Source organism: Eriocheir sinensis, chromosome 49 (assembly GCF_024679095.1).
Source record: "Eriocheir sinensis breed Jianghai 21 chromosome 49, ASM2467909v1, whole genome shotgun sequence".
Classification (NCBI taxonomy): domain Eukaryota; kingdom Metazoa; phylum Arthropoda; class Malacostraca; order Decapoda; family Varunidae; genus Eriocheir; species Eriocheir sinensis.
The window spans coordinates 5,190,747-5,217,781 of NC_066557.1; the positions used below are offsets into that span (position 1 = coordinate 5,190,747).

At 42.3% G+C, this 27,035-nt stretch overlaps 1 protein-coding gene across 5 annotated transcripts in view; it reads right to left on the minus strand.

Annotated features, from left to right (window-relative positions):
- The window catches only part of LOC126981737 (protein CLEC16A homolog), a 30,934-nt gene extending 9,174 nt beyond the window's left edge, over window positions 1-21,760 (minus strand). For 2 of the 5 annotated variants that reach the window (XM_050833202.1, XM_050833204.1), the window contains exons 1-19: window positions 21,127-21,760; window positions 19,051-19,179; window positions 18,378-18,511; window positions 17,297-17,445; window positions 15,133-15,362; window positions 14,372-14,549; window positions 12,897-13,049; window positions 12,041-12,221; window positions 11,134-11,245; window positions 9,724-9,929; window positions 8,245-8,379; window positions 7,870-8,042; window positions 7,218-7,379; window positions 6,391-6,529; window positions 5,468-5,619; window positions 4,165-4,316; window positions 3,711-3,847; window positions 1,297-1,437; window positions 561-859 (exon numbers count right to left, since the gene is read on the minus strand). In XM_050833202.1, the coding sequence (XP_050689159.1) occupies window positions 561-859; window positions 1,297-1,437; window positions 3,711-3,847; window positions 4,165-4,316; window positions 5,468-5,619; window positions 6,391-6,529; window positions 7,218-7,379; window positions 7,870-8,042; window positions 8,245-8,379; window positions 9,724-9,929; window positions 11,134-11,245; window positions 12,041-12,221; window positions 12,897-13,049; window positions 14,372-14,549; window positions 15,133-15,362; window positions 17,297-17,445; window positions 18,378-18,511; window positions 19,051-19,179; window positions 21,127-21,200 (3,036 nt within the window). In that variant the 5' untranslated portion in view covers window positions 21,201-21,760. Of the gene's footprint in view, window positions 1-560; window positions 860-1,296; window positions 1,438-3,307; window positions 3,419-3,710; window positions 3,848-4,164; window positions 4,317-5,467; window positions 5,620-6,390; window positions 6,530-7,217; window positions 7,380-7,869; window positions 8,043-8,244; window positions 8,380-9,723; window positions 9,930-11,133; window positions 11,246-12,040; window positions 12,222-12,896; window positions 13,050-14,371; window positions 14,550-15,132; window positions 15,363-17,296; window positions 17,446-18,377; window positions 18,512-19,050; window positions 19,180-21,126 lie in introns of those variants that run through there. The other 3 variants (XR_007734109.1, XM_050833203.1, XM_050833205.1) reach the window with 3 other exon arrangements.
- Window positions 21,761-27,035: the final 5,275 nt, after the last annotated feature.

Here is a 27,035-nt window from a genome sequence, read left to right on the forward strand (position 1 = left end):
TTGATGGACTCAGGAAAGGGGAATAATTTACACATTTTCCGGGTCAAAAAAGTTCCTGAGAGCTTGGGCCCCATTTTGGAAATATATACCAGCATATAAACAAAAACAAAAATAGCACACAAATATTAAAAGCAAAAGATAAATAATAGATTTGAACTTCATAACAAAAAGGAAAGATCTCAACCAGTAAACCACTCCCTCTACCCACCAGCCAAATATTCAGCCACTCAACCAAGAAAAAACTTAAAAATATCTAGATAAATAAAAAATATAAAAATCAAACACACATAAAGAAGATATCAGTAATAAAAATAATGTTAGTAACAAAATAATAACCGCTACAACCACCACCACCACCACTACCACTGTCTTCACCACCACTGCCACCACCACCATACCTACCATCATCACCACCACTGCCACAATTACCATCACTGAGGTCCCCCCCCCCAAAAAAAAAAATAATAATAATAATAAAATAAAATACAAAAGGAAATAATAAAAATGATAATAATGAAAACAAAACCACTTCACCCATCACCACCATCATCACCACTAACCTTAGGCAGGGAGAGGGAGGTGTGGTGGTGGAGGAGGAGGAGATTACTACCACCACCGCCACCACCAGAAGAGGAGGAGGAGGCGGAGGAGATCACCATGTCCTCCATTGGTATCTCTTCGCTCCGAGGTCGGGGGCGGGAGGAGGAGGAGGAGGAAGAGGAAGAAGAGGAGGAGGAGGGGTGAGGGTGGCGGGTCAGATGTCTTGTTACCGTCGGTCGTCTCGCTGGGCTTAAATTTCTCATTGTTGTTGTTGTTGTTGTTTCACTACCTCCGACGCTGCTGCTGTCAACTACGTCATCTGTTTTAGTTTTAGAAGGGGGAGAATTTTTTTTATACATGCATAGATTGAAGTACATACACATATATTCATACACTCACACACACAGGCAATAATCTTCCACCTCCTCCTCCTCCTCCCTCATCATTAAAACTGCTTCTCTTCTTCCTTCTTTCTCCTTTTCCTTCTCTTCCAATGCCAAAACATCCTTCCTTTCTCCTCTTTTCCCTTCTCCTCCTCCAATACTAAAACCAATCTGTAGCTTTCCTCTTTCCATTCTTCTTTTTTCTCCTCCTCCTCCTTTTCCAACTCAAGAACATATTTCCTCCAACTGTAGCTTTCCTCTTTCCTTTTTTCTCCTTCCTCCTTCCTCCTTCTCTTCAGACAACCAAAACAATCTACTCCATCCTCCTCTAACCTTCTTTCTTCCCCCCTTCCTCCCTCCTACTCCTTCTCACCTCCCTCCCTCTTCAGTGCAAAGCCAGGGACCAGTGACACATTGAACAGTGGGCGGTGGCCGGTGGTGGTGGTGGTGGTGGTAGAGGTGGCAGTGGAGGTGATCCTGCCTCGCCCATCACCAACACGCCCCAGCCGCTGCCCTGTGGTGGTGATGAGTGGTGGTGAGAGGGAGGGAATGGTGATAATGTGGTGATGATGATGTGTAGAAAAGAAGGAAGTGGAGGAGAGAGGAATGGAGAGAAGAAAAAGAGGTGAGGAGAAATTGTGGAGAGGAAAATTGGAGTAAAGAGGGAAAGAACGGAAGATGGGAGGAGGGAGGAAAGGTGAAAAGAAATAGAGGTGGAGGGAAAATTGGAGATGAGAAGATCGATGATGGAGAGGAGAGATTTGAGAAGAGAGGGAAGGAGTGGAGGTGTGGAGTTGAGAGAGAAGTGGTTTAAAGAGGGAGATGAGTGGAAAAGAAAGGTGGAGGAAAGAGGGAAGGGAGAAAAAGTGAGAAAATGAGTGGAGAGGTGGTAGAGATGGAAGGAGTGGAGGAGTGGAGTTGAGGGAAAAGTGGTGGAATGAGGAGGATGAGTTGACAGAATGGTGGAGGAAAGAAAGAAGGGAGAAAGAGTAAGAAAATGAGTGGAGTAGTAGAAGAGAAAGGGAAGAAGTGGAGGAGTGGAGAGAGATAGGTAGTGGAAAAGGGAGATGAGTGGACAAGAAAGGTGGAAGAGAAAACAAAGGCATGAAGAAAGAGTAAGAAAGTAGTGAAGAGATAAGGGAAGGAGAGAAGTGGATAATGAAAGAGAGGGATAGAGGTGGAGAGCAAAAAAGTGGAGGAAGGAAGGCAGGAGAGTAATGGAGGAAGATTGGGAGTGATGGAAAAAGGAAGTGGAGGAGGAGGAGGAGGAGGAGGAGGAAAAAATTGCATAATCATCATTACTATTTGTATTATTATTATTATCAGCACAAACCTTCCCACCACCACTAGGGAAGCTGAAAACACATGCACACACATAAAAAAGGATGGTCCATAGCTTGACGGATTTAAGCTACAGGAAGAGATTGGAAAAGTTGGGGCTGCTATCCTTAACCCGGTAGCAGCGGGGATCATGTTTCTTAATGGTCCCTCTAAGTGAGAAAAATGAGAAAAAATCATCACTCACACAAACCATTTCAAAATATATATCAAAGCATTTGTGATCAGTTTATGCATCATCTATTTTTGGGGGTTTATATCATGGCACAAATTTGGCCCGCCACTGCTACATGGTAAAGCCACAAATTTGGCCCGCCGCTGCTACACGGTAAAGCCACAAATTTGGCCCGCCGCTGATACATGGTAAAGCCACAAATTTGGCCCGCCGCTGATACATGGTAAAGCCACAAATTTGGCCTGCCGCTGCCACACGGTAAAGCCACAAATTTGGCCCGCCGCTGCTACCGGGTTAAGAGAAAGAAGGAGGTGACATGACAGTAGAGTTCAGGACAATGAAGGGAGCAGACAGAATTGATAGAGAATCTGTTTGCATAGGATAGAGGAGCAACCAGAAGACATAATAGTGAAAAAGACAAGATGTTTAAATAATACTGAGAAATTCAGTTCCCAATAGAGGCAATGGACAGGGGAACAGCCTGAACAAAAAGGTTGTTCAATCGAAAATCTTAAATGAGTCTAAAATTCAGTTTCACCAATTGAGATTCAGACCTTATCAGTGCACTTTGCTTCCTGTATATCACAGCTACACACACACACACACACACACACACACACACACACACACACACACACACAAATTAAAATGAAACAAATAAAAATAAATACAACTACAGTATGTAAAAATAAAAGTAAAGTAATAACAATAAGCCACCACACAACCCAAACCAAACCAAAAATAATCACAAACAAATAATAAATGATAATAATAATAATGATGATGATAAATAATAACAATAATAATAATAGAAAATAATAATAAATCAACCAAAAAACCAAACACACTGAAGGAAAAACAAGGAACGAACCACATTTTGTTTCCCGTTTCCTTCCTCTTTGTTTACCCTTCCCCTCCTCCTCCTCCTCCTCCCCCTTTTCCTCCCCCTCCTCCTCAAGTCATTTCCAGGTCCGATTCTTCCCTGAAAACAACATGTGTATTTATTTAGATGTATATGACTGTGTGTGTGTGTGTGTGTGTGTGTGTGTCCATTAATTATACTTTATTAACACTGTAATTATTATATTATTACTATTATTATTATTGTTATTATTATCATTATTGCATAAGAGAGAACAGACAACTGCTTAACATAAATAAGGAACACAGGAACATATCAATAAACAACTACACACATGCACACAAGCACGCACGCACACACACACACAAATACAAACACACACACACACACACACACACTCAAACACACTCACTATGGGCTTCCTGTCGCATAGTGTGGAGGGCATGCGTGGGGGGCGAGGGGCACGGCTGTAGGTGACTCGGCAGCTCCAACAGTCTCCCGATTTGGTGAAGCTTGCGCTGCCTGGCCTTCATCCGCCCTTTGGTCAACCTGGGGGGGCGGAGGGAGTGTAAGGGGGGAGAGAGAGAGAGAGAGAGAGAGAGAGAGAGAGAGAGAGAGAGAGAGAGAATTCTTTAATGATAGTTCAGAGAAAATGAATAATATTCTATACAAATCTTAAAAGAAAATGAAGATATTGAAAAATAAAAAGTGGAACCAAGATAAAAAGGAACAAAAGATGAGACAGAAGGATAAAGAAAAATACAGATAAGAAAGAACAAAAGATAAGAAAGGAAAAAGAAAGAGATATGAAAGTAAGGTATATTTGAAGAGAAAATACACCAACACACTTGACTCCCTCCACTCACCTCTGCTTGGCGGCCATGCAGCGGATATGGTCGTCAAAGATGAACTTGGCGGCTAGCAGGGGGGTGGAGGGGCGGCCAGCGGAAGCGGAAGGCCGGTGGATAGTGAGGTGGAGGACCCTGGAGTCATCTTTGTCTCCACTGACCTCTAAGTCCTGAGGTGGGAGTAATAATAGCAGTAGTAATAGTGTTAGTGGTAGGGTGTGGGTTGTGGGGTTTGTGAGTTAATAGAGGTGGTGGTAGAAGTAATAGTAGTAGTAGTAGTAGTAGTAGTAGTAGTGGTGGTGGTGGTAGTAGTAGTAGTAATAGCATTAGTGGTAGGGTGTGGGTTGTGCTTGCAAGAGTTGTGGGGTATGTGAGTTAATAGAGGTGGTGATAGAAGTACAGTAGAGCCCCACTTAGCGTGAGATCAATTAGAGCGAACCGCAATTAGCGCGAGCCACCATCTACCAAGAAAAAAATTAATTAGCGCGAAAGACTCAGTTAGTGCGAGGAGCCACCACGACTGAAATTTTAAAATTGCGCCAAGCTGCCATGATGCGCGGCACAAGCCGCCATGATGCGCAGCACAAGCAGCCATGATGCGCGGCACAAGCTGCCATGATGCACAGCACAAGCCGCCATGATGCGCGGCACAAGCCGCCATGATGCGCAGCACAAGCAGCCATGATGCGCAGCACAAGCCGCCATGATGCACAGCACAAGCCGCGAGAGCCCTTACTTTAGCAGACAACGCCATGTTGATACAGGGCAAGTGCTTTGTTTACGTTGTGGACGTGGATACGGGCAACTGATCTTGGCCGTGTGTGACGCACACCCAGAAAATTTGGATTTGCCGGTTGTCCAAGTGTGATGCTGCCTTAAGGCAGCGAGGCCGCTGACCGGGTGAGCGCTGGTGATGACGTCATCGGACTCCCAGTGAATTACAAGCGTGTTTTCAGAGCTCAGTCAATCGTAGGGTTGTTTTTTTAATGTGAGTGATTATTTTGAGTAATTGTCAAACCCAAAAGTCAGACCCACGTGTGCACCAAATAATTTTTTTCATATTGGTTACTTTATTCAATTAGCGCGAATTCAGTTAGCGCGACCACGTTCATCCACCTAATTCTCGCGCTAAATGGGGCTCTACTGTAGTAGTAGTAGTAGTAGTAGCAATAGTGGTCATAATAGTGGTGGTAGTAGTAGTAGTAGTAGTAATAGGTGTAAGGGATGGGTTGCAATAGCTGGTTAATAGTGAATTAGAACCTCAAACACACACACACACACCTACTCACCCACCCACATACATCCACACACACCCACACACCTGCAGAAAGCCGACAAACTTGGCCACCCCCCAGCCTAGTCTCCGCAGGTCAGGCTCCACCAGGATGAGCTGTATCACGTCGATCACCAGGAAACGCTTGGTGCGCTGCCCGTCGCGGGGGATCACCACACACGCTATGAGGTCACTGTTGTCTGGAAGGAATGGTGACAGTATGATGGGGTGGGTGTTGGTGAAGGGGTGATGTGTGGTGATGGTATATGGTGTCCTGGTGAAGGGGGTGATGGCTGTGGTGTGTGATGATTAGATGACTGAGGTGTGATGATTCTAAAGTATAGTGGTGATCGGATACTGATGAAGGGGTATAGTGTAGTGGTGTGGTGATGGAGTACTCATGAATGAGGTGGTGATTGTGGTGTGGTGATGAAAAGGATGATGTGAATGTATGCAGTGGTGGTGAGAAAAGGACACTGGTAATGGTAACGGTGAGGTAAGAGCTGCATTATTTTCCAATCTTTTTTTCTTTCTCTCTTCATTTCCTTGCCTATTTCTTCCTCCTTCCATTCCTATATAATTCCATCTCTATGTATTTCTTTCTCCAATTCTTCCTGTCTTCTATTTAAATTTCCTTCCCTATTTACTTTATTATCTTCCTGCCTTTTTTTCTTCCTTTCCTTCCCTGCATCCTATTTTATTTACCTTCTCTTTCTATCTAACCCCTTCTTTCCTCCTTCCTTCTTTTCTCTCTCTCTCTCTCCTTCCTTCTTCCCTCATTCCTTTTTCCCAACAGCTCCCCTTCCTAACCATTCTATTTTATCTTCCTTTCCTTCCCTTTATACTAGTTTTTCTTTGCTATCTAACCTCACTAGTTCCTTCTTTCCACTATCTAGCATTCTCTCCTCACTCATTTCTCCTTCTTCCCTCTCCCCCTTTTCCCAGCACCTTACACCCACACCCACACTTACTCAGGTCCAGCACATCGGCCACCTGTACACACGCTGCAGGGTTTGTTAAGGGGAGGTGAGGGTCCGACTCGTCCCTCACCACTAGACACACCTCGCGCACCAGGAAGAACACCCTCATGGCTCTCCTCGCCCTCTCCACCTGTGAAAAAAAGGGGAATGTGAGAGGTAGGAAAAGAGAAAATGATGGAAGTGCACTGGGATGAATTAGTGAGAGTGATGGAAGAGAGGAAAGCAAAAATAAGTTACTATGAGGGAGGGATAAAGGAGGAAAGAGAGAGAAGAGGGGGGATACATTATTAAAAGAGAGGGATCACAGAAGAAAAAAATAGGGATGGTGGAATAACTTAGTAAAAGTAAGAGATATAGGAAGAAACAGAGGGAATGAATGAATAAGAGAATGAGATATAAGGGGAGGAAAGAGGTAGAAAATAAAGCCTTTCTGACAGTCTGCAAAGATAAACGAATTTTTAATATAAACTTTTCCTCCTTCTACAACCTCACTCCACACTCATTTCCAACCCCACTCTATCCATTCTACAATCCTACTCCATCCTCATTCCTACTAACCCACCCCAACCTCTCAAAGCCCCATTCCATAACCCAACTCCACGCTCATCCCCCTCCAAATCCAACCCTTATTTTTTTTTTTTACCAAGGGTGTAGTAAGAAGAGGAAGTGGGTTTGTGGAGAAGGTACAGGTGGGGGAGAAGTAAAGACAATAGGAGTGCACAGTTGTATGGTGTAGGTTCGTTAGTTGCCCTAGAGTACGGTTGTTGTTGTATACTCTGCTCCCTTCCCCCCCTCCCCCCACCACCATCACCACTTACCTCTCCACAAGGCAGGCGCTTGTTGAAGTCTATCCCGGTGAGGGGTGTCCCGGCAGGCGGCAGGAGCACCGAGGCGTCCTGAAGCAAGTACTCCACGTTGAGAGGCCGTCGATGGAGCTCCAGCCACTCGTCCTCGAACATGTCCAAGAAGATCTCCTCACTCTGGGGGAGGGAGGAGGGAGGGTGAGGGATGGGGAGAGGGGAAAAGTACATCACAGCAATTAAAAGGGAAGAGTACGTCAAAAATAAGAAGGGAAAGAGGGAAGGATAGAATAACAGTAAAAGAGAAGGACATAGGAGGGGAACAGAGGAAGGGAAAGAATAGATTAGTAAGAGAGGTATATAGAAGAAAAGAGAGGGATCATGTGAGTAAGGAAGGAGTATAAATATGTAAGGGAAAGAGCAGGAATCAAAATAGGGAATACACAAAGATAGAAATGTAAGTAAGGGAGGAGAGTAGGGAATGTTAGTTAGAAAGAGAACAAAGATAGAAGAAAAAAATCAGAACAATTAGAAGGGAAAGAATATATCAGAAGAGAAGAAAGAGTACATCAGATAAATAAGATGGGAAAAGTACATTCATCAGAACAATTCATTTTCTCCTTTCTTATATTTAATCTCCCCTTTTCTTCCCAACCAGCCTTACTCTTACCTTATAGAAATTCCTCAGCATCAGCGTGGCTTCCTCTCGTGCACCTTCTAGGCTGGCCAGGTGGTGGTCTCGCAGGTAGGAATGGCACCTCGCACTACCACCACCCCCTGCACCCACCAGCTGCTTCAACACCAATATGGCCATCTCCAGGGTGGCTACACGGACCTTAGAATCTGTGTGATAGAGAAATAAACAAAGGATTTAAACAGATAATAAAAAATGAATATGCATAAAATCAATATCGTACTGTACAAATTATTTATACTAGTCTGTTCTGTTATGTTTTTTTTTTTCATTTATACATCACTACTAATTAAGAAACAATAATAGGAACTACATCCCCATTCATCTCTCTCTCTCTCTCTCTCAACTCACTGTACTGGCAGGATAGAGTGATGATCTCGAGCATCTTGTCGACGAGGAGAGAGTTGTATGTTGCCTTGGGGTCCCCTTGAGGACCGCCACTACATCTGGTGCCAACCACAAGATCAAGTAGCTCCTGGTTGATGCCTGGGGGGAGGAAAGGATGGGAGAGAGGATGTGGAAGAAGGAAAAGGAGAAGAAAGAATTAGGGATAGAGGAAAGAGTGGGCAGGTAAAGAAGGGAGGGAAAGATTGAGGAATGGAAGAAATAAAATGGGAGACAGGGAATGAAGAGGAAAGGAAGATAATGAAGGAAACAAGGGGCAGAGGAAAGTAGGAAAGTTAGGAAAGATGGAAGAGACAATGGAAAGGAAAAGAATAAGTTAAATGTGGAAAAAAAGAAGGGGAAAAAAAAGATTAATAATATACAGATATGGAAATACACACACGAAAAAAGAGTAAGGCCTGCATTACAAGCTCTCTCTTCCTTGGCCATTCCCTTAACACCAGTTCCACAAATATCAGTCAGCCAGATGCCTTTCCCAATGAACTCTCTGTGAACTACTGTAACAGGTTAGTAGCTACATCCAATATATCAATTTTCTGTTAGTAATAGTATAATGCAAATATGCCAAAAGGAAAACAAATGAAAGTGATGTATCTGTAATTCAACAAAGGTAGGAAATTGTTTAGAAGTCGTCATCATTCTTTTTATGTTGGTAATCGTAAAAGGAATAAGTATGCCAGAAAAAACGTGATTGGAAGTAATGTATGTGAAGTTTAACAAAGGTGAGAGTTTAACCCGATTGGCACCTATTTGGCTTTCACTGGTAGCCTGGTAACATATGCTCCCAGGTCTTTCTCTGCCTCTGTGGTGTATAGTGGAGTGTTTCCCATGTGGAATTGGTATGCTGGATATCCCCTCTCAAGGTGCATGACTTTACATTTTTCTATATTGAATTTTAGCAGCCACTTTTTGTTCCAATTTTGTAGGAAATCCGTAGTCAAGGGGTTAAAAGCTGCTGTTGATTTTTGAGTTGACATATCTTAGTAAGGGAGAGCTTGAAATGCAGCCAAATATGTATCACACAAACAACCTCATGGGACAATATCATTTTTCTTTTCAGTCTATTTCAGTTTTCCTGTTATCATTTGCAATTTCTTTTCAGCACAGTTATTGTTTGTCCCTACCATCTGTTTTAGGTCCAAACAGAGCAGCATAAAAAAGAAGAAAGATAAAATAACATGATTAATTACGGTCTTGTGAATAACAGTAAAACACACACACACACACACACACACACACACATGTACACAATCTCTACATCACTTCAACAAGACATATAAAATAACTTTATTCAATTAGATATAAATATATTTATAACACAAGAAAGAAACATACACACATGCAAAATCTGTACATTAACACATTTTTATGACATACACACATACCCACACATACACACACTCGTACACGGATGTTTGGTCTCACCTGGGTTGTGTCCGAGAGCATACAGGAGGCAGAGGGCGAAGAGCGAGGAATAATCATCTCCGGAGCAGCAGAGAGCACTGAGCGTTGACAGGAGGAAAGGGCGCGAGGTGAGGGTGTGTTCCGACAGCCCTCCTCCTCCCCCTCCGCTGAATGTTTCTCCATCTGTTACCGCTGATAGTCCCCTCGCAGTCCCGCTTTCTTGGGTTCTATTTCGGAAAAAGAGAAAAAAAAGGTTAGTCAGTTCATGGAGTGTTATATGAATTTCTTACTTATTATTTATGAACTGAGGAAGAAAACTGAAAAAAAGGTCAGTTGATGGAGTATATATTATATGAATTCCTTACTTATTTAAGAACAGAGAAAAAAATTGAAAAAAGGTCAGTTGATGGAGCATTATATGAATTTCTTATTTATTTATGACCTTAGAAAAAAAAGAAAAAAAAGGTCACTTGATGAAGTATATATTATATGAATTTCTTACTTATTTATTCATGGGCTGAGAAAAAAAAGGTGAGTTCATGGAGTGTTATATGAATTTCTTACTTATTTTTCATGAACAGAAAAAAAATAGAAAAAAAAGGTCAGTTCATGGAGTGTTATAAGAATTTCTTACTTATTTGTTTATGAACTGAGAAAAAAAAGGTCAGTTCATGGAGTGTTAGAAGAATTTCTTACTTATTTGTTTATGAACTGAGAAAAAAAAAGGTCAGTTCATGGAGTGTTAGAAGAATTTCTTACTTATTTGTTTATGAACTGAGAAAAAAAGGTCAGTTCATGGAGTGTTAGAAGAATTTCTTACTTATTTGTTTATGAACTGAGAAAAAAAAGGTCAGTTCATGGAGTGTTAGAAGAATTTCTTACTTATTTGTTTATGAACTGAGAAAAAAAAAAGAAAAAAAAAGGTCATTTCATGGAGTGTTATAAGAATTTCTTACTTATTTGTTTATGAACTGAGAAAAACAAGAAAAAAGGTCAGTTCATGGAGTATTATATGAATTTCTCTCGTATTTATTTATGAACTAACTCTTATTTCAACAACCACAACTTAACCAAACCAGCCACTACAATACCACAACTATTTATTCGTTTATTCATTTTTTCTCATCAACCAAACACAACCTGACCTTGTCTAACCATAACCACAACCACGAAGGAAAATTAAATAGGAAAGGGAGGATTGATTGATTGATTATTGGATCGTTGTGTCTTGGGAGGAAAGGGAGGAAGGAAGGAAGGAAAGAAGGAAAGAAGGGAGGAAAAGAACAAAAGGTAAAGTCAAGAAGGACGAGAGGAAAAGAAGAAAAGAAAGGAAAGAAGGAAGAATGGATGAGAGTATTTATTCATTACCCATTTACCACTACCTAACCTAACCAACCACCACCACTAACAGCAATAACAACAACAACTTACGCAGTGGCATTATAGTCGCCATACAGCATCAGCTCCTTCTCCTCGTCTGTTATGTTTACGTGCGTCGCCGCCAAGTCCGAGATGCCCATCGTGTCTGTCTGGGGGCTGGATGCTGTGGGGGAGGACGGGAGGGATAAGAGAGGCAGAGAGAAGGGGGGCAAGACAGTAGAAGAGAAAGAAGGGAGGAAGGAAGGTGATAGGAGGAAAGAACAGAGGAAAGTCAAATAGGGAAGGAGAGATAGAAGAAAGAAAGAAGGAAGGAGGAAAAGGTAAGAAAGATGAGAAAAGAAGGAAGAGAGGAAAAGAAGGAAGGAAGAATGGATGAGAGAATGAAGGGAGGAAAGAAGGAGTGAATAAAGGAAGGAAGAATGGAAGGGTAATAGAATGGATGGGAGGAGAAGTAAATGAAAGGTATTAATTATGCCAATCAGAAAAAAAAATATATGCCTAACTATGAAATTACAACAGATGGACAAAGAGTGACTGACTGGGAAACGGCAATGGTCCAGACACATATGTGGGAGAGAGAACAACAGATGGACAAAGAGTTTAACAGAGTGAGAAATACCTGATATAAAGAGACCCAAGGGAAGGAAGGCAGCTCAACACATGATGCAATGAAATTAAGAAGCATATTGAACATTTGCATCAAGACTGGAAACTAGAGGCACAAGACAGAAACAAATGGAAATGTTTGAGAGAGGGGTACAAGTTCTGCAGTGGAATAATACTGACATGATGACGAAAATAATGATAAAAGAACACATAAAACACCTGATACATTATATGAGAAATGCCCAACTAATAATGGAAATATCACACTTATACAACACACAAACAAAATCAAAATCAATAAATACAAAAATAAGTATATAAATAAATAAATATCACATTACACAAAACTCACCTTCCTTCTCCTCCTCTTCCTTCCCTCCTCCTCCTCCTCCTCCTCTTCGCTCTTCCACCGGGGAGGGGGAGGAGGCACTGCTGCTGCGCCCTGACCCCCCGCTGGAGGTCTGGGGGGCCTGCAGGGACTTCTCCAGGGGTTCCTCAGGGGCAACGAACCCCCGCCGCACCATACGCTGACCCTGGGGGAAGGGAGAAGCAATGGGGAGGGGTTAGTTGGTATTTTCAAAACTATGTAAAAAAAAAAGTTATATGAAAAGGAATATATATATGCTAATTCTCTTTCTCCCAATGGTTCTGATTCCTTTCTTACTCCCCAGTTTTATGGGAGGAGAAGAAAAAGAAGAAGATGGTGAAGATGAAGAAGAAAAAGATGAAATGGAGTTGCAAAGACAGAGGAACCCATCACCTCTTTTTCCTCCCTATTCCCTTCATTCAAACCCCTTCCATCTCTCCCTGCTCACCATTTCTTTTCCCTTCCTTCTACCTTCCCTCAACATCTCCCACCACTCCGTCCCTTCCACCTTCCATCTCTCCCTTTTCCAACTCCTCCCATCTCTCTCTATCCTTCCACTTTCCTCTCATCTCTCCCTCCCTCCCTTCTGTCTCCCCTCCAACTACCTTCTCTAAATCCCTCCCATCTCTCCCTATCCTTCCACTTTCCTCTCATCTCTCCCTCCCTCCCTTCTATCTATCTCCCCTCCAACTCCTCCCATCTCTTTTCATTCCCTTCTACCTTCACTCAACTTCTTCCATTTCTTCCTACCTATACCCTTCATTCCACCTTCCTCCCATCAACCACTGTCCACCACCTCTTTTACCTTCCCTTTACTTTCCCTCAACTTCTCCCTTCTCACCTGAGCCACCTGGGTCTCCTCGGCGAAGATGGCGTTGTCGGCATGGAAGAGTATCCTGGCAAGGGCGCGGACGAGGGGTGCGTGGGAGATGATGAGGAAGACTTGGGCCAGCAGGAACAGGGCCACCACGCTGCTGATGCGGGGCCTGTCGTCCTGGGGGTGGGCAGAGGGGAGGGATCAAGGGTCAGAATAAGGTACTGTCTGTTAGTTCACATATGGATCAAACTCTAGTAGTCCAAATTCTGTCCCAATAGTCCATATTTGAAAAGGAAGGAAATGATATGGTAAAGAAAGTAGAGCTGGGAGATTGCTTTTGCTTCTGATTCAATTCTCCTTTTACCTTTTATTTTGATTTTTTGACAGTTATAAGAATCTGAAGCACACACACACAAAGTTCCACATAGAAGACTACTATGGAAGCTGGAAAATAGAGGAGGATTGAAAGGGAAAATGAAGAACTGGATGGAAAGTTACTAAAGGGAAGGGAGTTGAGAACAGTGGTAAAGGACATGAAATCGGAATGGAGAATTGTAGATAGTGCAGTGCCTCAAGGAAAAGTATTGGCTACAATACTTTTCCTAGTATATATAAATGATATGCCGGAGAAAGTAAGCAGTTACATGAGCCTGCTTCCAGATGATGTGAAATTGCTGAGACATATAAGAAACTGTAAAGACTGAAATTCTGCAAGAGGACCCAAATAAGATTTGGGACTGGAGTATGAAATGGGAGATGGAGTTCAATGTGAAGAAATGTCATGTAATGGAAATGGGAAAGAGCAAAAGGAGACTAAAATGGACATAGAGAGTGGGAGATGAAGAAATAATAAAAGTTCAAGAAGAGAGAGATCTGGGAGTGACAATACAAGATAATCAACAGTCTGAGAGTCATGTAAATAGGATATTCGGTGATACGTATAGAATGGTAAGAAATATAGGAATAGCATTCCACTACATGGATAAGGATATGATGAAAATGATTATAACCACTATGATTAGACCAAAATTGGAATATGCGGAAACAGTGTGGCCTCCCCATAAGAAGAAACACATAAAAAAAACTAGAAAGAATACAAAGGATGGCAACGAAAATGGCTCCAGAACTGGAGGGATTGACATATGAAGAAAGGTTAAAGGAAATGGACCTGCCAACATTGGAACAAAGAAGAGAAAGGGGAGACCTAATACAAATTTATAAATAATGGAATAAAATGGAAGAAGTAGATAATGAGGAGTTACTACTAAGAGAAGGAAGAGACACCAGCAACACATGAGGACACATTAAAAAATTAAGAAAAGGAAGATGCTTGAGAGACATACATAGAGGTTTGGAACAGGCTAAGTGAGGATGTAGTATCAGCGAAGAGCGTGCACAACTTTAAGAAAAAGCTGGACAAATACAGATATGGAGATGGGACCACACGAGCGTAAGCCCAGGCCCTGTAAAACTACAACTAAGTAAATACACACACACACCTTTTCCTGCCGTGGGTTGAGGGAGTAGACCAGCAGCGGCACCAGCAGGCGGTTCAGTAGGTGGTCGGCGAGGACGGCGTTGAGCGTGGCAATGTTCAGCTTGAGGATGTCATTGATGTAGTGCAGGTGGTCGAGGTGCTCCGCCACTAAGTCTGACAGCCGACTTCTGCTGTTGTGGCTGAGAGGGATGGTGCGGAGAATGAGGTTATTACATCCTCCCATTCCACTCCCATTCCTTCCTTAACCAGGTAGCAGCGACGGGCCATATTTGTGGCTTTACCGTGTAGCAGTGACGACCCAAATTTGTGCCATGATATAAACCTCCCAAACTAGATGATACATAATCTGATCACAAATGCTTTGATATATATTATGAAATGGTTTGTGTGAGGGGTGATTTTTTTTTTTCATTTTTCTCGCTTGGAGGGACCATTAAGAAACTTGATCCCCACTGCTACCGGGTTAAATACTCACTCCCCATCACTGCATGCAATCCTCCAGCTCCTCCCTTACTCCCATCCCTTCCCTTTCCCACCCCCATTCATTTCCTCTTCCTCACCAATACCCCTCCATCCCCCCTCCCATTCTTACCCCAAAGACTCCACCACTTCCCCCATCTCAATATTCACTAAGAGAGAAATGTAATGTTTTGATTCTCATTAGATGTTGCTTCACTTAGATTTAAGGACAGACCACCTTGTCTATTCACCAAGGGGTCTGTATGGTCTGAACATCTATGTATATCCCTGTTAAGTACTCACTCCACGTCACCCCGCACGCAGTTCTCCAGCTCAAGTATGTGGTTTCCGATGAACCACACCAGGTTGGAGAAGTAGGGAGCCGCCGTCCGGTCGCGTATGAACTGCAGCATGGACTGGTCATTGACACGGTAGACGTTGAGGGTGAGCGTCCGCACGGCAATCCTCACCATGGACTCTGGGTGGTTGAAGAACTTGATGGCCTCGGTGTAGAGCGGGAAGTCGTTGGTGTGCTGTGGGGTGAACGACGGATTTTATTATTATTATTTTTACCGTAAAGGAGGGAGCTCAAGGGTAAATCAAACTGGAAAAAAATATATATAGCTAGCACTCCTCTCCCAAACAATAAAAGAGTTGAAAAGAGTGGCCAGGTTAGCACAGGGGGAGTTGAATAGAGTGGTCAGGTCAGAACAGCAGATAACAGAATGGTCAGGTTAGTGCAGCAGATAAATAGAATGGTTAAGTAAGCACAGCAGATAAATAGAATGGTCAGGTCAGCAGAGTTGGGCACCACAAACACAAACTCAAACCACAGGATCAGTTTAATTTTCTTCTGGATACCAATAGAAGATTTAAGTTTAGGATGATATCTTTTATAATCAAAGGGTCAAGAATTATCCCTGGTAACTCTTTCACTACAATTATGTCTTTATTTACTCTATTCTGGCTCATAACAGGTGGTCTTATAAAGTTTGCCAAAATAAATAGATATAGTTGTAGTTGATAAGTCACTAGAGATGATTTTAACCCCTTGAATACAGTAACTTTTTTTTTTATACAACAAAGGAGACAGCTCAAGGGCACAAAAAAAGGAAACAATAATAAATAAAAAAAAGCGCGCTACTCGCTGCTCCTAAAAAGAATCCAAAGAGGTGGCCGAACTATCATTTAACACTTAATCGAATGACACTGAAGTCTTGGTTATTGTTTGTGGTGTCCAGCTTTTGTCATTACATTGGAAAGGCATCTTGATTCTCCCCTCTTCTAAGGTTATTGGTTAGAGGTAAATAATTAAATGGTTCTGAATGGGTTAATGGGACAGATTCTGGTGGACTGAAGTGGAATAATGTACAATATGTTGGTGGATTTGTGGGATGGAATGAAGTAGATGATGGAATAGATTTTAATGGGAAAGACTAGTGTGGATTGAAGTGACTTTGTGAATGTTGAAATGGATTTATGTGGACAGCAGTGGACTGAACTGATGTTTTAAGTGGATTTTGCAAGGACTGAACTAGATTAAGGTGAATTGGACTGGACTTTTAATGAGATTTTGATGAGATAGACAAGTTTTAGAAGGACATGACAATTCTTTTAGAGATTTTGATGAGCTGGACTGAGTTTAGGATAGGACTGGATTTTCATGCATGTAGATGGATAACTTTAGTGGATGTTAGTGGATTAGTGAGTGTATCTTTGTGGATTTAGAAAGTTAGCTAGAGTTTTTTGGGTGAGGAATAGGATGGAAGATATAATACCATGTACTCTTGTGTATGGAAATAAATATAACATCTCTCTCTCTCTTTAAACACCCCCCCACTGTTTTCCTTTCTCCCTGTTTTTCATTCTTGTCTTCGTTCCTCTCTCTCTCTTTCTCTAAATACCTCTCTCATATCTTTCCTTTCCTTCCATTTCTTTCATTATCCACTTCATTCTTGTCTTCCTCCCTCTCTCTCTTTCTCTAAATACCTCTCTCATATCTTTCCTTTCTTCCCGTTTCTTTCATTCTCCACTTCATTCTTGTCTTCCTTCCTCTCTCTCTTTCTCTAAATACCTCTCTCATATCTTTCCTTTCTTCCCATTTCTTTCATTCTCCACTTCATTCTTGTCTTCCCCCTCTCTCATTCCCTTTCTTTATCACAGTCTCCCTCATTCCCACACTCACCTCATTATAGAAGTACAAGTGTGGTGTGTGTGTTCCTCAATCTCTTTCAGACTCTCAACCTTTCCCTTCCTCAGACTTGCTCTCAATCACTCCATCACACACTTTGCCCCACACACTCTCTCCCTCCCACCCTCACTATTTCCCTTGCACACTAATTCTCCCTCCCTCACTCCCTTACACACTCTCCCATACTCACTCACCCTCACTGCCTCCCTAACATACTCTCACACTCACACTTCCTCAAACACTCTCCCTCATTTACTCCCTCCCTCCCCCACTCACCTCATTATAGAAGAAGTGTATGGTGTGTGCATTCAGCTTGAGGGACAGTGTCTTGAGGAAGGAGATGTAGTAGGCCATCACCTCCTCGTCACTGAAGTCAAACTTGTGCACGATGATAGAGTTGACGTGGTTGTTGGAGAGCAGGTAGTCTGGCGGGGGAACGAACACATATAGAAGAGCAAGTAACGGAAACAGGAGCCTGGCTTGTTGGCAATTCAGTGGCCATCAGAATATATGTAGATCTGGGAACATTTGATTCACTCCTTTGGTAATGAATAATTGGTGAGCTTAAAACATGAAAGAGCAGGCAAAGGAAACAGGAAACAAGCTTGTTGGCAATATATATATACACATAGATTTGGGAACATTTAATTCACTCCTGCTGCAAAGAGTCATGAATAGCTGATGAATTTAAAACATGGAAGAGCAGGCGGATAAGTTATAGCTTATTGGCAATTCAGTGGGCATCAGAATATACTATATATATGTAGATTTGGGAACATTTAATTCACTCCTGTTGCAATGAAGTAAAAATGATTAATTGATGAGCTTGAAACATGGAAGAGAAGGCAAAGGAAACAGAAACTAGCTTGTTGGCATTCAGTGGCCATCAGAATAAATAAATGTGTAGATCTGTGAACATTTAATTCACCCCTGTTACAATGAGGTAGTGGTTAGTAATAGATAAGCAGGCAAGGGAACTAGCTAGCTGGCAGTCAGTGGTCATCAGAATATATGTAGATCTGGGAATAGTCACTTCACTCGTGTTGCAATGAGGTAATGGTTAGAGTGAGTCTTAAATGAGGGGACTGTTTCAGCAATGACTACTTCTGCAGGATGTTTGTTGCAGAGACAGATAGCTTGATTTGGGGAAAAAATTACACACACACACACACACACACACACACACACAACATACCAGCTTACCTCCAAACCAAACAAACTGTGATGAAAGTCTATGGTATTACATGATAAAATGTGATAAAATCAGGACATTACAAGCTTGATTCAATTCTGTCAAAATACAATGAGATAAGAACAAATAGATAAGGATTTACACACACACACACACAATACATACAGAGGGATGTTTCGTTGCGTATGTTCTCGAAGAGGATGTTGAGGGTCTGGAGCAGCTGCACACACACGTAGCTGCCACACTTCTGCTTCATGATGCGCAGGAAGAACGAGAGCATGTTTTTCTCCAGGAAGAAGCTGGCGGGGAGATGAATAGAGGGGCAAAGATTATAATACTTATGTTTATTCATCATTCATTTATTTACATATTTAGGAGAGCTTAGCAAAAAAAATAACAAAATAAACTGATGGAAAGATGAGCAGAAATTGAGATGTTAACTAGACAAATAATATAAAAAGACTTGCAGAGAGACATATGGAAATAGTGTACATGAATAGAGGGATATAGTAAAAAACAAGGCATTGTTAACCAGGGGTGTGGAGTCAGTTAAAAAAAAAAAAATGACTTCAACTGACTCCAGGAAACTTTAAGGTCGTGATTCTGACTTTGACTCCACCTCCCTCCCTCTGTTCTCCCTCTTCTGCAGTACTGTGGTAAGCAAATCAAACCCTGCCACACTTCATCCAGCCACAGTGCATCACACTTTTTATAAAGGAGTCAGAGTCGGAGAGATTTTTACCGCCTCCAACTTTGGACAAAATAAGTGACTCTGACTCCGACTCTACACTCCTGTTGCTACCATTACTGTTACTCTCTCTCTCTCTTAAACACTCACTCGAACACGGAGGAGTCGTTCTGGTCCCCCCATATCAGTATCTCGGCGATGGAGCGTAGCGTCTCCACCAGCAGGCCACGGTTACTGTCCTGCACCACCTGGTTCTTGCTCAGCACATTGTACAGGTACCTGAAGAGGAGGAGGGAAGGAAGGCATGGGGTGATTAGAGGCCTGGTCGTAGGGTTTTGTGTTTGATGATACGCCTAACCTGACATAGTCATTGATGCCCTTAAACTTGATAAAATCTGACCTAGTGATAACCTAATGATAGATATGATATCTTTAACAGCCTAATAAAAGATAGATATAGTACAGTTTACCTAACCTGACCTAATGAAAGATAATAATGCTACTCAACTTAATGATAACCTTATGATAGATACCCTGAACTTAACCCAATGATAGATTGATATACCTTTAATCTATCCTGACCTAATATATATATGGTAATGCTACCCTTAGCCTAATGATACCCTTATGATAGAAACACTCAACCTGATAATAACCTACTGTTATAGATTCTTAACCTAACCTATCTTAAGTTAGCCTAATAATAGATATATACCCTTAATGTTACACTATGATAAACACAGCAATCATCACAAAGACCATACAACAGCACCACTATAGATACAAATACAATAATATGAAAATACGTATAGCCACCGTTGCCAGATTGTCGTACTCATGGCATAGTATTTACCTGTTTCTGACACCTAACTATTACCAAGAAACATCAGAATCTAACTCTTTTACAATAACTATAACTTAGTTTCCTTATTGGAGCCCAGAAGACAGTTTTTGGGTAGGAAGTCGGGAAATATAATCGGCAGAGTACGACAGTCTGGCAATGTTGAGGCTATAGCTCCAAGGCCAGAGGCAGCGCGCACGCCATTTAGCGGGTGTCATTTACCTGAAATAGCATATTTTTACTGCGCAAAGCAGGTGATGTCACTTATTGTGACTTCATGAGTTTTCGTATTTATCTATTTGTGTATATTTCATGGAGGCAACACTTACATTATCTGTTTAATTTTTTACTAGTGACCCAAATCGGTGCCTGTTTATCACAACAGAATTTCACTCAAACAAGTGAATCAGACCCCACAGAAAAATTACCAGTGTGTGTATGAATGAATACAAAGATAAGCACATACTTTGATTTAACTCTAGGATGTCTCGTGGATCATTAATAAATAAAAACAAAATATCTGGATAGGCTACTCTTTAGCCCGCTACCGGCTATGCCAAAAAAGTCCCTCCGCCAAGTTTGTACCCCCCCATTTGGTGATTGTCAGGTGCGCCTATTGGATTGGGCCAAGGAGTTAACGGTGTGTTGCAGACTCTCCCTTATCAATGTCCTGACAGATGTGCACAAGGCCTTGACCATTTCAGACAGCTGTTTGGTTGACTCATCATGGCCTAGGCCATGTGTCTAGGAGTGAGTGCGAGATGAAGGGGAGGACTGCCTATTCATTCAACAGGATAAACATACAAACAAAATTCCCTCACCCTCCAGTCTAACTCTAACTAATCTAACTCTAACTAGAAAATTGATGGAGGTATTGAGAGCAAGTGATTGCAGAATGCTAAGGTATATGGCGGGGATCAGGTGGCAAGATAGGGTGTCCAGTGCAGATGTAGCGAACAGATGTGAAGTAGAGGACCTGGAAACAGTGCTCAGAAGGGAAAGACTCTGAGGGTTTGGACATGTAAAGACAGCAGGTGAGATGCAGTGCTGGGAGTTGTGGAGAGATTAGAGGTAGAAGGAAGGAGACAAGTTGGTAGACCTAGGAAAATGTGAAGGTGTATACAGGAAGACTTAGCATTGATGGGATTGGATGAACATCAGGCAGAAGCGTCCAACCGCTCAGGAAGAGTGAAAACGGACGTTAAACGATATGTTGATGATGATGAGGAGGAAGTTGGCCAGCATAGGGATGAACCAAGCTGCAGCAAGAAATGGGAGTGGTGGAGGCATGCAGTTAACAAGTTCAGAAGAGCAGTTGGTAGGTTCAGAGGATCAGTTAACATGTTAAAAAGTCAGTTATCACTACTACTATTCCTCTTCCTTACCTGAGGTGCTCCAGGGAGTGGGGGTTCTTCCTCCATAGTCCTCCCCCCCCAAACCACCCCCTCCCCTTCAACATAGCTCCCCCTTTTCCTCCTATTCTTCCACCTCTTTGTCTTCCCTCTAATAAAGAAGTGTCACTGCTCTCTTCTTAAACAAGCACTCATATTTGCTCTCTCTCTCTCTCTTTGTACACAGCCACTGAGGTTCACACAACTACACCGTCAAAATACCCATTTTGACACCAACAAGTACACACTCTGATATACACACACGAGACAAAAACGTACACACTCAAATATCCACACACGAGACCAACACGTACACACTCTGATACACACACACGAGACCAACACACACACACACACACACGAAATAAACACGTATACAGTCAAATATACACACGAGACAAATACTTACACACACACACACACACACGATGAAGTACACCCACCCACACACTCCTTCACCCTCAACTCGTCACATGCACACCTATTTCCTCCCTCCTCCCAGGTGTAGTGTGTCTCAGGCCCTTAATTAACACCCTACAGCTCCTCCCCGCGGCCCGAGGAACGCCCTGGACACAATAGCACACAGGCAGCCTCAACACCCCCTCCCTGCACCGTGACAATAACAACACTGTGAGCCTTATACACACTACCCCTTGCCTGATTATATTAGTTTCACCTCTTTCCTTCTATTACTCCTAACTGTTATATAATGCTCTCTTCTTTCCTGTTTCATGTATTTATTTTATCTATTTTTTTTTTGTTGGTATTTCGTTGGGGCATGCCGCACAAGCACCCAGACGACTGGTAGAGAGATGCCCAATTCTTTCAAGGAGGAGGCCCAACAACGGGGCTAAGGGTGTCGGAAAGAGCCCACCTTTCTACTCCCATGGCACCGGATAGGTCTCGAACCCATACGCTTCAGCACCCCGCCAGAGCGCAAGGCGCAGACTCTACCACGGGACCACGGGAGCCCCCCTTTTATTTATTTATTTATTTGGTATTTTGTTGGGGGATATACCCACTGATCTCTATTATAACTGGATTGGCTTTAGTTACTCATCAAATTGATTCGTTTTCTGTTTCAAATCTTAGATTTAGAATATGAATAATTCATTAATGGGTAACCCAAAGAAATATATAAAAATAATCTACTACATTTTTCTGTCTTATTTCATGATGACTAACATTTGTTATTTCCCAATCCACTGAAAAAGTAGTTTGCAAGGAAACACATATCATACATGCTATATAGAGGATGTAACAGTCAAATAATGCGAAAAAAATTGATTTGATATGGAGACTGGGTAAAGAGTGTTTTTTTTCCCATAACCAATAAAAAGCTAGTAGCAAGGGCATAGAAAAATTCAATAAACTTATAACTTCGTAATGAAGTGTTTTACCACGTGCTACTGCCACTCAGCGAGCGTTGATGCCGATTTTTTTTACATATATGCCTCGGCCCGAGGGAATCTTAAGATGGCGGCTGCGGGCTTCAGGATTTGCACGGAGTCAACCAATCCAGTTATATTAGAGATCATCACTCCAATATCCGAATCCTGAGTGACTCATCAGCGCAAGGTGTTTATCATATTGTCTCCTAAATGGACGAAATTTTAACTCTTCACTTGTGTGTGAGGTGTTAAAGCATAATTGCATCACCCCAAACACTACAATATTATAGCTACATAGAGCACAGATCAATTAGCTTCGACTAAGAGTGCACCCGCAAGTGTGTTTCATGAAGCGTTACTGTGCCAGCTTAAATTATACTGCTTCATTTACGAGTCCCGTTCACTTGGTTCAGGCAAGTGAACCCACACCCAACACACGCAGTGATACCAACATGAGTAGCCTGTTCTCAATGGCTTCGTCCTTGGTGTCAGTTTGTATCGCGCTGAATGTGTAACGATAGTTTTTTTTAGTATGTGTACACTGGGCAAACTTTCCGTGGATCTTCAGTCATAAAATCGTCGATTTTTGCCTACGTGGACACGCTACCGTCGTCTTCCAATCACACTTGCCCCGCGCTCAGCGTTCCGTGGTCTTGAGTCAAGACTCGTGACCGACACATTTTCATAAGTATGGCTGACGCCTGACATCCCTGTTTGCACTCAAAGTGACATTCAATTTATACAAGCAACGGAAAAAGAAAAGACTGTGGAGGCGGCAATGGCTTGCAATAGGAGAGGAGGGCAGTGAAGTTTTTTTTTTTTTTTTTTTTACAGCAAAGGAGACAGTTCAAGGGCACAAAAAAAGTAAACATTAATAAAAAAAAAGCCCGCTACTCGCTGCTCCTAAAAAGAATCCAAAGAGGTGGCCGAAAGATAGGTCAGTTTCGGGAGGAGAGGTGTCCTGATACCCTCCTCTTGAAAGAGTTCAAGTCGTAGGCAGGAGGAAATACAGATGAAGGAAGATTGTTCCAGAGTTTACCAGCGTGAGGGATGAAAGAGTGAAGATGCTGGTTAACTCTTGCATAAGGGGTTTGGACAGTATGGGGATGAGCATGAGTAGAAAGTCGAGTGCAGCGGGGCCGCGGGAGGGGGGGAGGCACGCAGTTAGCAAGTTCAGAAGAGCAGTCAGCGTGGAAATATCGATAGAAGATAGAAAGAGAGGCAACATTGCGGCGGAATTTAAGAGGTAGAAGACTATCAGTATGAGGAGGAGAGCTGATGAGACGAAGAGCCTCCACTCTGTCCAGAAGAGCTGTGTGAGTGGAGCCCCCCCACACATGAGATGCATACTCCATACGAGGGCGGACAAGGCCCCTGTATATGGACAGCAACTGTGCAGGGGAGAAGAACTGGCGGAGACGGTACAGAACGCCCAGCCTCGAGGAAGCTGATTTAGTAAGAGATGAGATATGAAGTTTCCAGTTGAGATTTTGAGTTAAGGATAGACCGAGGATGTTTAGTGTTGAGGAAGGTGAAAGCTGGGTGTTGTCAAAGAATAGGGGATAGTTGTTTGGAAGATTGTGTCGAGTGGATAGGTGGAGAAACTGTGTTTTTGAGGCGTTGAAGGACACCAGCAGGGTAAAATAAAGCATACCGGGTATTCTCGACCACCCGAAGTTGCGCAGGGAAGATGACGTCGCTTTGTGGGGAGAATGCTGCAGTGCCACATAACCGATTTCTCTCAACTAATCGTGTCAATATCCTTTATCCCAAATTAGTTAAAGAGTATAATAAATAAAAGTATTGGCATTTATAAATTTGCAACTTATAATACACTATAATTATTAGCTATAAACTTAACAGGACGAAGGTATTTACGCCAGTACGGCATGCGTGCATTGAGCCTGGAATATGAGAAAACGGGTTTAAATCTGGGGGGACATTTATATACTTGTAGTTCCTCTAACTAACGTCTTATATAATATATAAATTTTTAACTTGTAAATCGTATTTCAAATTCCTTTTGTATGCATCTGCCTCAAAATGTAGGCTGCATATCCTGGCTGTTTTCAATGAAAGTTTATGGCTGCAGAATAGCATCCACCTCTTCTTGGCTTCATCAGTATTAGGGAATGAGTGAAAATGCACTCTATTTTCTTTCCCATTTGTAGCATTTGATTTGCAGCCGCGTACTGCACACGTTTGCACCATTGCGCTGACCACCGGGTACCGACCGCACTCGCGGTCTCGAGTCAACTGTCGCCAAATGAGACAGTTACCCTTATATATGCGTGACGTCACTTTGTGGGGTGCGCCAATTTCACTCGTTTTCGTTTCTGGTAAGAATACCCTGTATGCTTTATTTTACCCTGGACACCAGGTTCTTCTTGCCCCAATCGGAAATAATAGCAAGGTCTGAGGCTAAGCGTTCTGCAGCCTCCAGCCTTGAGTCGTTAAGTTCCTGAAGGGTGGGTCTTCTATTAAAAGAAGTTGAGTAATGCAGAGTGGAATCATCGGCGTAGGAATGGATAGGACAGTTCGTTTTGGAAAGATCATCAATGAACAACAGAAAAAGAGTGGGAGATAGGACAGAACCCTGTGGGACACCACTGTTAATAGATTTAGGGGAAGAACAGTGACCGTCTACCACGGCAGAAATAGAACGGTCAGAAAGGAAACTGGAGATAAAGGTACAGAGAGAAGGATAGAAACCGTAGGAGGGTAGTTTAGAATGCAAAGATTTGTGCCAGACCCTATCAAAAGCTTTTGATATGTCCAGCGCAATAGCAAAAGTTTCACCGAAACGGCTAAGAGAGGATGACCAAGAGTCAGTTAAGAAGGCTAGGAGATCACCAGTAGAACGCCCCTTGCGGAACCCATACTGGCGATCAGATAGAAGGTCAGAAGTGGAAAGGTGCTTTTGAATCTTCCGGTTAAGGATTGATTCAAAAGCTTTAGATAGACAAGAAAGTAAAGCAATAGGACGGTAGTTTGAGGGATTGGAGCGGTCACCCTTCTTAGGTACAGGCTGTATGAAGGCATACTTCCAGCAAGAAGGAAAGGTAGATGTTGACAGGCAGAGGCAAAAGAGTTTGACCAGGCAGGGTGACAGCACGGAGGCACAGTTTTTAAGGACAATAGGAGGCACTCCATCAGGTCCATAAGCCTTCTGAGGATTGAGGCCAGAGAGGGCATAGAAAACATAGAAGTAATGCAGCTGTTGCAAAAACTACGTCTAGAAGACGAAGAAGGCATGTCCCGTATTTTCTCAATTAAAGCGACCTCGGAGGCCTTGGTACAAGCAACAACACTCGTAGCTGAGCTAATGTATAGAGACAGTAGGGTGTAACTTCTTCCTCTTCTATTTTCTTGTTATTGATGCTGCTGCTGCTGATGATTATGAATACCGTCGTCCTTCGGTGAAATCTACCGTAGCTACGGGAGATCGTGGACACGTCAGAAAACCACAGAAATGAGAACCACGCCAGCGGAAATTGAGGTTTGACTGAAGGTCCACGGAAACTTATCCTTTCTATAAGCTACTGCGACAATATCCAACGTAACGTAGTGATATCTGGCAATGATCACTCGAACAGCTGTCGAGTGTCATCCTCGTAAATAATACCATACACCATCCATATCATTCCTTTACTCATTCAAATATTTTCAATTATACTGTGATATTCTATTGAAAATAAAATTATCAGTAAACTATAGAGACAAAAATCGTTGCTCAAGAGCTGCAAATCGTTGTTTGTCTGATGTGCTCAACCCTTTTAACCCTTTCAGTACGGCGATGCTGACGTCAGCGTCATCGTCTGCGTCACCTTATGGAAAGGGTTAATTCTCAACTAAACCTCTTAAGAGGAAATGGAAGATGATTAAGAGGTTTAGAAGAGGATTAATTATCTTCCATTTCCTCTTAACACTTTCCATACTGTGACACCAACGTCTGCATCACCGTATTGAAAGGGTTATAAGAAAACCCTTATATGCCTTTATAGTTAAACCCACTTACAATAAAGTAGAACATATTTTGTACTTAACACTATTTACAAGGCCAATGGTTGTTCTAAGTGCACTGATAATGCATCCTAATATCCGTCACGGTAGTTAACAAACTACGCATATGCTACTTCTTTTTCCATTAATCCTCATAAGCGTGTGAAGCAAACTTGGTGTGAGCCTGAAGCAGTTTGTGTGGTACAAACAGCGTTCCTCGAAAGAATATAATATTTGAAGAAACATGATCATTAGGTAATTGCTCCGTTTTGGTACTGTTAAGAATCCCCAACGAAATATTTGAAGAGACATGATCAATATTGCTCCGTTTTGGTACTTTTAAGAAGACAGAGCGTACAGAAACAAACCTGTAACAATTTTTTAAGAAAATATAAGTTCCTATGTATATAGCATTTGTATTTTTCAGTTGGTTGTCTTAGTTCATTCACTATCAATCTCAAATGAATAAACATCAACCCCGGCCGTTATCTGATAAGAGACTATCCGGAG